Source organism: Crocuta crocuta, unplaced genomic scaffold (genome assembly GCF_008692635.1).
Source record: "Crocuta crocuta isolate KB4526 unplaced genomic scaffold, BGI_CrCroc_1.0 scaffold72, whole genome shotgun sequence".
Classification (NCBI taxonomy): Eukaryota; Metazoa; Chordata; class Mammalia; order Carnivora; family Hyaenidae; genus Crocuta; species Crocuta crocuta.
In genome coordinates this window covers 8,018,241-8,028,157 of record NW_027529427.1, presented here as the reverse complement: position 1 = coordinate 8,028,157, position 9,917 = coordinate 8,018,241, and the positions used below count along the sequence as shown (strand labels likewise).

The following is a 9,917-nucleotide window of genomic DNA, read 5'->3' as shown; positions in this document are numbered from 1 at the left end:
GCCTCCCCATGCCTCAAGAGCCCCCTGAAAACAGGGATGATGACAGTGACCTCCCAGGATAGCTCTAAGGTTTAAAACACCAATTTATTACACCTCTCTTTTTTTTTTTAAGTTTATTTATTAATTTTGAGAGAGAGAGAGACAGAGAAGGAGAGAGAGAGAGCAGGGGAGGGGTAGAGAGAGAAGGAGAGAGATAGAAGCCCAAGCAGGCTCCATGCTGTCAGCACAGAGCCCAACACTGGGCTCAGTCTCACAAACCTGAGATCATGACCTGAATTGAAATCAAGAGTCAGACACTTAACCGACTGAGCGTCTCAGGCGCCCAATTTGTTCCTTCTCTTGCTAAGTCAGAGGACTGGACAGATGCCCCTGTTGTTCTCAGGCCAGTGTCACAGTCTCTTCCTCCCCTTGGGTCCAGAAGGAACAAGTCTACAGGAACAGGGCTGCCTCTTTAAAGTATGAGGCTGTGCTCTGACCCCTAATGGAATGAACCAAGTCCTGTCTTCTGGAATCAGTGTAATCCTGCTGAGGTCATTTCTACCACCTCCTCCTCCCTGCTGTCAGGCAGGGGATTAGAGGAGACGCCAATGGATTAACGGGTTCATTTTGTCACAATCCCCACCCCCCCTGCAGACCATCAGCCCCATCCTGGAGCCTGCCAGTCAGGTGGAGCGGCTCCTCTGTGCACTGTACTCTACAGGGCAGAGAGAAGCCCCCGCCCCTGCTAAGCATTGGAGCCAAGAGAAGACAAAGCTGGGGAACCCCAGGCTTGCCAGAAAGGCAGAAGGCCTAGGGATGTCCCAAGGATCTGGGTGAAAGGCAGACAGAGCTGGCGACTGGAGACTGCTCTCTTCTCTCCCCACCTTCACCGTGAGCCCAGCAGAGACACCATGCCAGGAGTCCCCAGGTTCCACCTAGACACCAGCACCCCCCACACCAGGAGGCCCTGGTGCCAGTGGCCAGGGGCCTGGGCCTCCCTGCAGAAGATCATGGTCATCCTGTGCCTGCTGCTCTCCAGCACCTCCCTGTCCCCTACACACGCGCAGACCAAGATTCCTCTGGAGACGTAAGCATCAAGTTCACTCCGGCTCCCTAAATTCTTCTGGCCCTTTCCTCCCTTCCTTCCCCCTGTAAAGCTCAATCCTCTGCCCACCCTCCCACTGGGACCTCTGGCTTCCCTTGGGGCTCTCCCCTGGGGCTTTCACTCTGCCTTTCCTTCCCTTCTTCCCACACGGATCCCTTTCTGGGGCCGCACCTGCCACTCCTGACACCTGCTGCTTTCAGGCAGAACTGAAGTGAGGGTCCTCACTCCTCCGGCTGGCAAGCAGCAGCTCGAGCTCCTGCAGGCCCAATAGATGCTCCTTTGGGGATAATCACTGTCATTAGGCCTCTGGCAGTGGGAGATGTGCTAGCTCAAAATGATCATCGTGGTTCCCCAAGGATTTGTTGGGAAATTTGTCTTTCTGAAAGGGTAAAGCAGTTCCAAACAGACAAAATGGCTCATGCAACCGGGAGCTGGGTAAAATTGGACTTTGGTCATCTTAGTCATCCCTTTCTGCCTCCTTCCAGGACCCCTCCTACATTCTGTCAATCAGCCCAGCTCCAGGAAAGAATCTGCTATCAGTCATTTACACTTTGGAATAAAGTGTAATTGCTGTGCAATATCTCTGGGAGTATCTGACTTTCCATCCTTAGCTCAGGCGGTCCTATTAAGAAATGCCCAATGTATGTGGGGAGCAGAAAACTCTAGAGGGAAGGGGGCAGCTTGTTCAGTCTGTACGTGAGCCCAGCTACTCATGTCCAGCAAAATAGTTAGGCTACCAAGGCCAGCCATCAACCTCACGTCTTAACCCAAGTGGAGACAGGGAGGCCAAACAACACGTTATGTCTAGCTTTGTTGAGCAATGGATTTGAGCAGCATTGTTTACATTGGGTTGTATAACCTCTACTTCTTCTAAGCCTATTACAGTGTTAGGTGCTTTATAAATGATATCTTTACTCCACACAGCAAAGCAATGAGGTGGGTGATAGCTTCCTATTCTGTACTTGAGTAAACAAGCTCAGAAAGGTCGGGTGACCTCCCCAAGTTCATGTAGGCATTAAACAGAAGTACCAGAACCTAAACGCAAGTCGGTTTGGCCTGTGCTTCACCCACTATCTGTTGCCGAGGGAGATGTTGAGAATAATTTTCCAGGCCCAGAATGCACACCAAAACTGTGGAAGGGGAACTCCAGGAATAGGCTGAGTGCTGAATAAAGATGGCTGGAATCCATGTCTTTGTTGAGAAGAATGGCACACTGGACATCTACGTAGAAACCTCCACAGTTGGCCTAGATTATTGGCCCTCAAACCCGCCTGTATCTGCACCCGCCCTCTCCCTAGAAGCCAGACTTCTGCCAGGCCCTTGACATCCCCCCTCTTCTCTCTCCTGCTGAATCGTCTTCCATCCCACTGACATTGCTTCTCCCTTGTATCCAGCGGTGTCCTCCTTTTCTGCTCAGCCCTCAGCCTCCACCACCTGCCTGGGCTTCTACTGCCCTCCCAAAACTGTTCCCACCGAGATCTCCAAAGATCTCCTCCATACCCAATAAGTAGACATTCCTGGCCCCATCTCCCTGGACTCCCTTTTTCTTGAAACTCAATGCCTCAACTTCCATTAACAATGACTCTCCTGGGTCTCCTTGGGCACTTGAGCTGACCTTCTGTCCTTCTCAAGCAATTCTTTCCCTTTGCCTGCCCCCAAGATTGCTGGTGTCCCCCAGAGTTTGTCATCCACTCTCAGGTCTTCTCATGCTCCACACGCTCCTTGAAATAGCCCATATACCTTCAGAATTTCAACTCTACCTATGTACTAATGACTCTCAGCCCTGTCTCTACTTGTTAGACTCATATACCATTGCCTGTGGACAGCCCTTTCTGAACATCTTGTGAGGTTTTAAGTTCAAGTTTGTGTCTTTCAAAATATGATGCAATTGGTGCCTTCTGGAGTTGTGCAGTGCACAACCTATCCTATAGCACTTAGTAGCCTTGCAACAGGAACCTCATATTCTATATATCCCAAGAGATACTCATCACCTTCCACCCTCCCCATCTTGTTCCTCTTAATCTCCCTGATGATGCTTAACTTTATTCAATAACACCACTATCAGCTCAATCACCCAGGCTAGAAATCTGAAGTCATTTTTTACTCATCCAAGCTCTTCTATACTCTCTACTTAGAAATCTCTTCCAAATCTCTTTGGCAAGCTAAACGCTCCCAAATTTATTTTTCTTTTCTTTTCTCTTTTCTTTTCTTTTTATTTTCTTTATTCCCTCCTTTCTTTCTTTGAGTGAGAGGGAGATCATGAGGGGCAGAAGGAGAGAGTGAGAATCCTAAGCAGTCTCTACACTCAGCACAAAGTCCGATGTGGAGCTTGAACCCATGACTGTGAGAACATGACCTGAGCTGAAATCAAGAATTGAATGCCCAACTGACTGAGCCACCCAGGTGCCTAAACTCTCCCAAACTTCTAACACTGAACTCAGATCCCACTTGTTCCAACAACCCTCCTGGCACCCCCACCAACCTCCCCAAGGTTTGTTGGCACCTCTCCCCTTCAAACATGTATTGCGCTATCTGTATGTACAGAGATGTCCCTCTAACTGAGGGTTTTACAACAGTGAGGAAGGACCATGATATGGCTCTAGTGCTGTGCACAATGGCTGGCACATAGTAGAACCTTAATAATTATTGGTTGAGTGATTGAATAAATGTGGACTTTGACAGGATCATGTGGGCAAGCTCCTTTTGCTCCATCTGGAGAGGCTCAGACGCAGTCCTACATATTCACCCCAGGTTGCCACCAGCCTGCTCAGGTGGCAGGATCTTGGTGCACTTCTGGGGTGGATCAGACATCAGGGCTTCTCCTCTAGGCTGTCTGCACCCAGGGTGAGGGGTTGCTTCCTCACACCCTCCCCACCTGGCCTCCTCTCTGCTCCACAGTAGCAGCTCAGAGCCTCTTCCTCTGTCCCTGGCTCATGTCCCCTCTGAAGTTTCAACAGAGGATTTGGCGGCCAGTCATGACCTTGCACAGGGCACACTGGAGGGCAGGGCCCATTGAGAAGTTGCAGTGGTGCCAGGACACCAGCGTGGCTCAGTTGGCTCAGCATCCGACTCTTGATTTCAGCTCAGGTCATGATCTCAAGGTTCCTGGAATCAGTCCCACAACAGGCTCTGCGCTGACAGTGTGGAGCCTGCTTGCAACTGTCTCCCTCCCTCCCTCTCTCTCTGCTCCTCCCCTGCTCTCTCTCTCTCTCTCTCTCTCTAAATAAATAAACATTTAAAAAAAGTTGCAGTACTGCCAAACAGTTCCTGTTTCCACCCTCAGGATCCTCCCCACCCTGGCCTGGGCCTGTCCACCACCTCTTCCCTTTCTCTCCTCTCTGTTCTCCACCCACAGACCAGAACCCTTGGGGGTTTGGGATCAGGCGTTGCTTCCCAATTCATCTGCCCTGCCCTGAGGGTAGCTGCTGGGCCCCCAAAGTGTCCTCTGGGTCTCCTGCCTGAACCATGAGGGATGGTAGCTCTTTGTGTATGTTTCTGGGTGTAGGTCGATATGTATGTGATCCATGTATGTATGTGGGTATCTCTAGGTACTATGTGTGTGTCTCTGTGTGTATCAGCACTGTGTGTGTACACACTGGTGTTCTACGTGCATGTGTGTATGTGCATATGTCTGCGTGTGTCTCCATATTTGTGTGTCTGTGTGTGTGCCTGTGTATACACATGTACTTTCATTCCCGGCAGAGTGAAGCTGTGGGCAGACACCTTCAGCAGGGACCTGTATAACACTGTGACCAAATACTCGGGCTCTCTCTTGCTGCAGAAGGTCAGTAACCCCCTTCCAGGGAGCTCACAGGGGGATGGCCAGACCCTGGTGGAGAAGCAGAGTCTCAAGTCCCCTGTACTGCAAGGGGTCTTAGAGATTATCTCATCCATTCTTCTCATTTGCAGATTGGGAAACTGAGGCCCAGGGAGGGCATGATTTGCCCAAGTCACAGAGCAAGTCAGTGGAGGCAGTGCGGTGGAGTGGCCAAGAGCACAGGGTAGTGTCAGCTCNGAGGGAGGGAGCATGACTGCACAAAAAAAAAACATGGAAAGCTGGACACTCACCAGGTTCTTCACTCACTGGCTGTGTGATCTTGGTCAAGTTTGTTGACCTCTCTGAGCCTCAGTCTACTCCCTTTTTTAAATTGTTTTTTTAAAAAATTTATGTTTGTTTATTTTTGAGAGAAAGAGAGAGAGGCACCAGCTGGGGAGGGGCAGAGAGAGAGACACAGAATCCAAAGCAGGCTCCAGGCTCTGAGCTGTCAACACAGATCCCGATGCAGGACTCGAACTCATGAACTTCAACATCATGACTTGAGTCGCAGTCAGACGCTCGGACACTTAACCAACAGAGCCACCCAGGCACCCCAGTCTACTCCCTTTTAAGGATATTAACCACAACATCTCCAGAGTTCCTGGAACAGAGAGGACATTTGATATTATAGAAGAAGGGGAGGGCCTGTCCTTGCCTCTAGTCCAGTCAACAAGACTTCAGAGGTTGGGAGGATGGAGGCTGCACGTACTCACATACAAGACCACAGGTGCCCATCTCTCCCACTTCTCCTGCACAGAAATACAAGGATGTGGAGTCCAGTCTGAGGATCAAGGAGGTGGATGGCTTGGAGCTGGTGAGGAAGTTCTCAGAGGACATGGAAACCATGCTACGCAGGAAAGTGGAGGCTGTCAAGGTACTCCAGGTCCTATGATTTGTGGGGGTTCCGCCCTAGCGCCCATGACAACAAAATGACACTTTGTGTTGTGGCCCTGCATCCTTTTTCCCACACCATCCTCTTCCTACCTTATGAGTGTCTGCTTTGTATCCCCATGAGCCAAAAGACCCTTGTAAAGGAGAAAATGATGGGAAGCACAGGGAGAGAGAAGGGACCTGAGATTTGAGCTCTGCCTTAGGAAACAATGTACAATACAATAGGATCAACCTACAGTGTTAAGAGGGACTCTGCATCACAACCTCACATTCAGAAACTGGCACAGAGCAGGTACAGAGTGAGGGCTCAGGAGTCATCTGCTGAATGAACAGGTGGGTGGCTGGATGGCTGGTGGGTGGGAGGGAGGGAAAAGAGCTAAATGGAGAGCTCGAAAAGTGGAGCTCCCTCATCTCCTCTCCCTTCTGTCCTCTCCCCTTTTCTTCTCCCCCCACCTTCTCCTCTTCTGTATGCCAACCCATCCATCATGGCTCTCGAGTGCTCAGAGGGCCATCCAGGCAGCAGAAGTACCTATAGTGCTGGGCTTCACACTCAGGTGATTCCCTCACTGCACATCCACCAAGCCTGGCTTGGCCCTGTTAGTAACAGAATGTGTCCCTCCCCTGGCATGAAGGGCTTGCCCCAATATTTGTGGGGACTTGGCTGCTTGGAGATACACAGTTCCGGCTCCACCTAGCCAGAGATCTGGCCATCTGAAACCAGTGTTATCCCCAAAAGGACTCCCTTTGGGAGCCAGGAAGGCAAGGAGAGAGGAGATGGAGCTGGGTGGTAGATTGTGCAGGGGAGGCTGAGGGCAGGGGTTAGGGAGAGAGCTGGCAGTGCTGACAAAGGAAGCTGCAGCCTGACCAGTGTCCTGCCTGGTCCCCACCTCTGGGAAGCATCAAAATCCACCCTCTGGGAAGCATCAGTGTCAAAGTTGCTGAGACCTTCTTTCCCACAAGTGGCAATTTGTAGCCTCTTTTCTATAGCTTAGGGGCAAGGGATCTCAGCATCAGAGAAGATACTGGGGGACTGAAGAGCCCATCCTGGACTATAGCAAGGGGACAGTGACCTCACATACAACCAACATGAGCAGTAACGCTTGCCTCCTTCCATCTGCAGTGCTGTTTAAAAAGCCTCTCTGGGTGCAGACGTTGGGCCCTTCCATGGGGATGCCATGGGGAAATTTACTGCAAAGCAGCACTAAAATAATTTTTGCCCTGTGAAATTTCTTCATCACATCTAGGATTTGGGGCTTGGATTATTTGACCCAATATACACATGTATGAATAGAGAACCAGAGATGGTTAGTGACCTCTCCCCTGACAAAGCCAGAATAGGAGCTCAGGTCCTTTTTATTCCCTAGGTTTATTGAGATATAATTGACAATCAAAAATATATATATTTAAGGTGTGTAACCTGATGACCCAATAATATACATACACATTGTGAAATATTCACCTCAACCAAACTAACCAACATCCATACCTCACACTTTTCCTTCCTCCCTCTCTTCCTTCTCTCCTTCCTTCCCTCCCCCTTCCATCTTTCCTTCCTACCTTCATTCATCCTTCCTTCCTCCCTCTCTCCCTTCCTTTATTAAATTTTTTATGTGTGATAAAAACACCCAAAATCTACCCTCTTAGCAAACTTCAAGAATACAATTCAAAACTGCCAACTAAAGTCATATTGCTGTACCTCAGTTCTCTACAACTTATTTATCTTGCATAACTAAAACTTTATACCCTTTGACCAACGTCTCCCCATTTTGCCCTTCCCCCACCAGCTCCTGGTAACTCTCTTGTTTCTATGAGTTTGACTAGTTTAGATTCCACATATAAGCGATATTATGCAATGTTCATCTTTCTGTATCTGGCTTATTTCACTTAGCATAATGTTTTTCAGGTTCATCCATGTTGTTACAAGTAGAAAGGTTTTCCTTTAAGACTGAATAGAGAGAGAGAGAGAGAGAGGAGAGAGCGAGCGAGCGAGAGAGAGAGAGATAGCGATATATCATTTTGACTAACATTTAGGTTGTTTCCCTATTATTGGCATTATCTTCAGTGAATATGGAAGTACAGATATCTTTTTTTGAGATTCTGATTTCATTTCCTTTGATATGTATCATATGGTAGTTCTATTTTTAAGTTTTGGGGGAACCTCCAGGCTGTTTTCCATATGGCCGTACCAGTTTATATTCCCACCAACAATACAATGATTCCCTTTTCTCCACAGCCTCACCAACACTTTTTATCTTATGTCTTTCTAATGACAGCCTCCTAACAGGTGATATCTCATTTGTGGTTTTGACTTGCATTTCCCTGATGATTTGTGAGATTGTCTACCTTTTCATATATCTGTTGGTCATTTGTATGTCTTCTTTGAGGAATGTCTATTCAGGTCCTTTGACTTTTTTTTTTTTTTTAACATTCCTCAGTGCTCTTCAAGATAAGTATACTCTTTTTTTTAATAGTTTCTTGTCAAGTTGGTTTCCATATAACACCATGCTCATCCCAACAAGTGCCCTCCTCCATGCCCATCACCCCCTCCCCCATCAGCCCTCAGTTTGTTCTCAGCATTCAAGAGTCTCTCATGGTTTGCCTCCCTCCCTCTCCCCTACTATTTTTCCCCTTCTCCTCCCCCATGGTCCTCCGTTAAGTTGCTCTTAATCCATTTATATGTGCAAACATATGGTGACTGTCCTCTGCCTGACTTATTTCGCTCAGCAGAACACCCTCAAGGTCCATCCATGTTGCTACACATGGCCAGATTTCATTCTTTCTCATTGCCATGCAGTATTCCATGGTATAGATAAACCACATCTTCTTGATCCATTCGTCCGTTGATGGACACTTAGGCTCTTTCCATGTTTTGGCTATTGTTGAGAGTGAACATTGGGGTACATGTGCTCCTATGCATCAGCACTCCTCTTAATCCCCTTCATCTATTTTACCCATCCCCCACTCACCTCCCGTCTGGTAACCATCAGTTTGTTCCCTAGAGTTAGTAGCCTTTTTTGTTAGTGGTGCTTTCTTTTTTCTTTGTTTGCTTTGTTTCTGAATGTCCACATATAAGTAAAATTATATAGTGTTTGTCTTTGTCTGACTTATATCACTTGGCATTACATCCTCTAAGTCCATCCATGTTGTTGCAAAGAGCAAGATTTCATCTTTTTATGACTAATATTCCACTGTATATACACCACATCTTCTTTATCCATTCATCTATCAGTGGACACTTGGGTTGCTTCCGTATCTTGGCTATTATAAGTAATGCTACTACTTATTATAAGTAATAAACCTAGGAATGCATATGTCTTTTTGAATTAGTGTTTTTCTTTTCTTTTCTAAGCTCTGGAGGTGGATGATGGTGATGAATTAGTGTTTATTTTCTTTTGGTAAATACCCAGCAGTGGAATTACTTAATCATCTGGTAATTTTATTTTTAATTTTCTGAGGAAGCTCCATACTATTTTCCAAAGTGGCTGCACCAGTTTGCATTCCCACTATCAGTGCACAAGTGTTCCCTTCTCTCCACATCCTCATCAATATTTGTTATTTCTTGTGGTTTTGATTTTAGCTATTCTGACAGGTACAAAGAGATATCTCATTGTGGTTTTATTCTGTATTTCCCTGATGATTAGTGATGTTGAGCATCTTTTCATGTGTCCGTTGACTATCTGTATGTCTTCTTTGGAAAAATGTCTATTCATATTCATATTCAGTTCTTCTGCCCATTTTTAATTGTGTTATTTGGGTTTTTTTCCCCTGTTGCCTTGTATAGATTCTTTATATATTTTGGATTTTAATCCCTTATCAGATATCATCTGCAAATATCTTCTCCCATTCAGTAGGTTGCCTTTTTGTTTTGTTGATGGTATCATTCACTGTGCAAAGCCTTTTATTTTGGTGTGGTCCCAATACCAATTTTGCTTTTGTTTCACTTGCCAGAGGAGACTTACCTAGAAAAATGTTTTTATGGTGACTGTCAAAGAAATTATTCCCTGTGTTTTCTTCTGGGAATTTTATAGTTTTAGGCCTCACATTTGGGTCCTTAATCCATTTTGAGTTTATTTTTGTGTATAGTTAAGTGGTTCAGTTTCATTCTTTTGCACGTAGCTCTCCAGT

General features: G+C 46.9%; 1 protein-coding gene across 1 annotated transcript in view; it reads left to right on the top strand.

The window, feature by feature from the left end:
* The first annotated feature begins 890 nt into the window (after nt 1-890).
* Nucleotides 891-9,917, top strand: part of CACNA2D4 (calcium voltage-gated channel auxiliary subunit alpha2delta 4) — a 117,370-nt gene continuing 108,343 nt past the window's right edge. The window contains exons 1-3 of the mRNA XM_077759004.1: nt 891-1,066; nt 4,787-4,868; nt 5,659-5,775. Coding sequence (XP_077615130.1) covers nt 891-1,066; nt 4,787-4,868; nt 5,659-5,775 — 375 coding nt within the window. The remainder of the gene's footprint in view (nt 1,067-4,786; nt 4,869-5,658; nt 5,776-9,917) is intronic.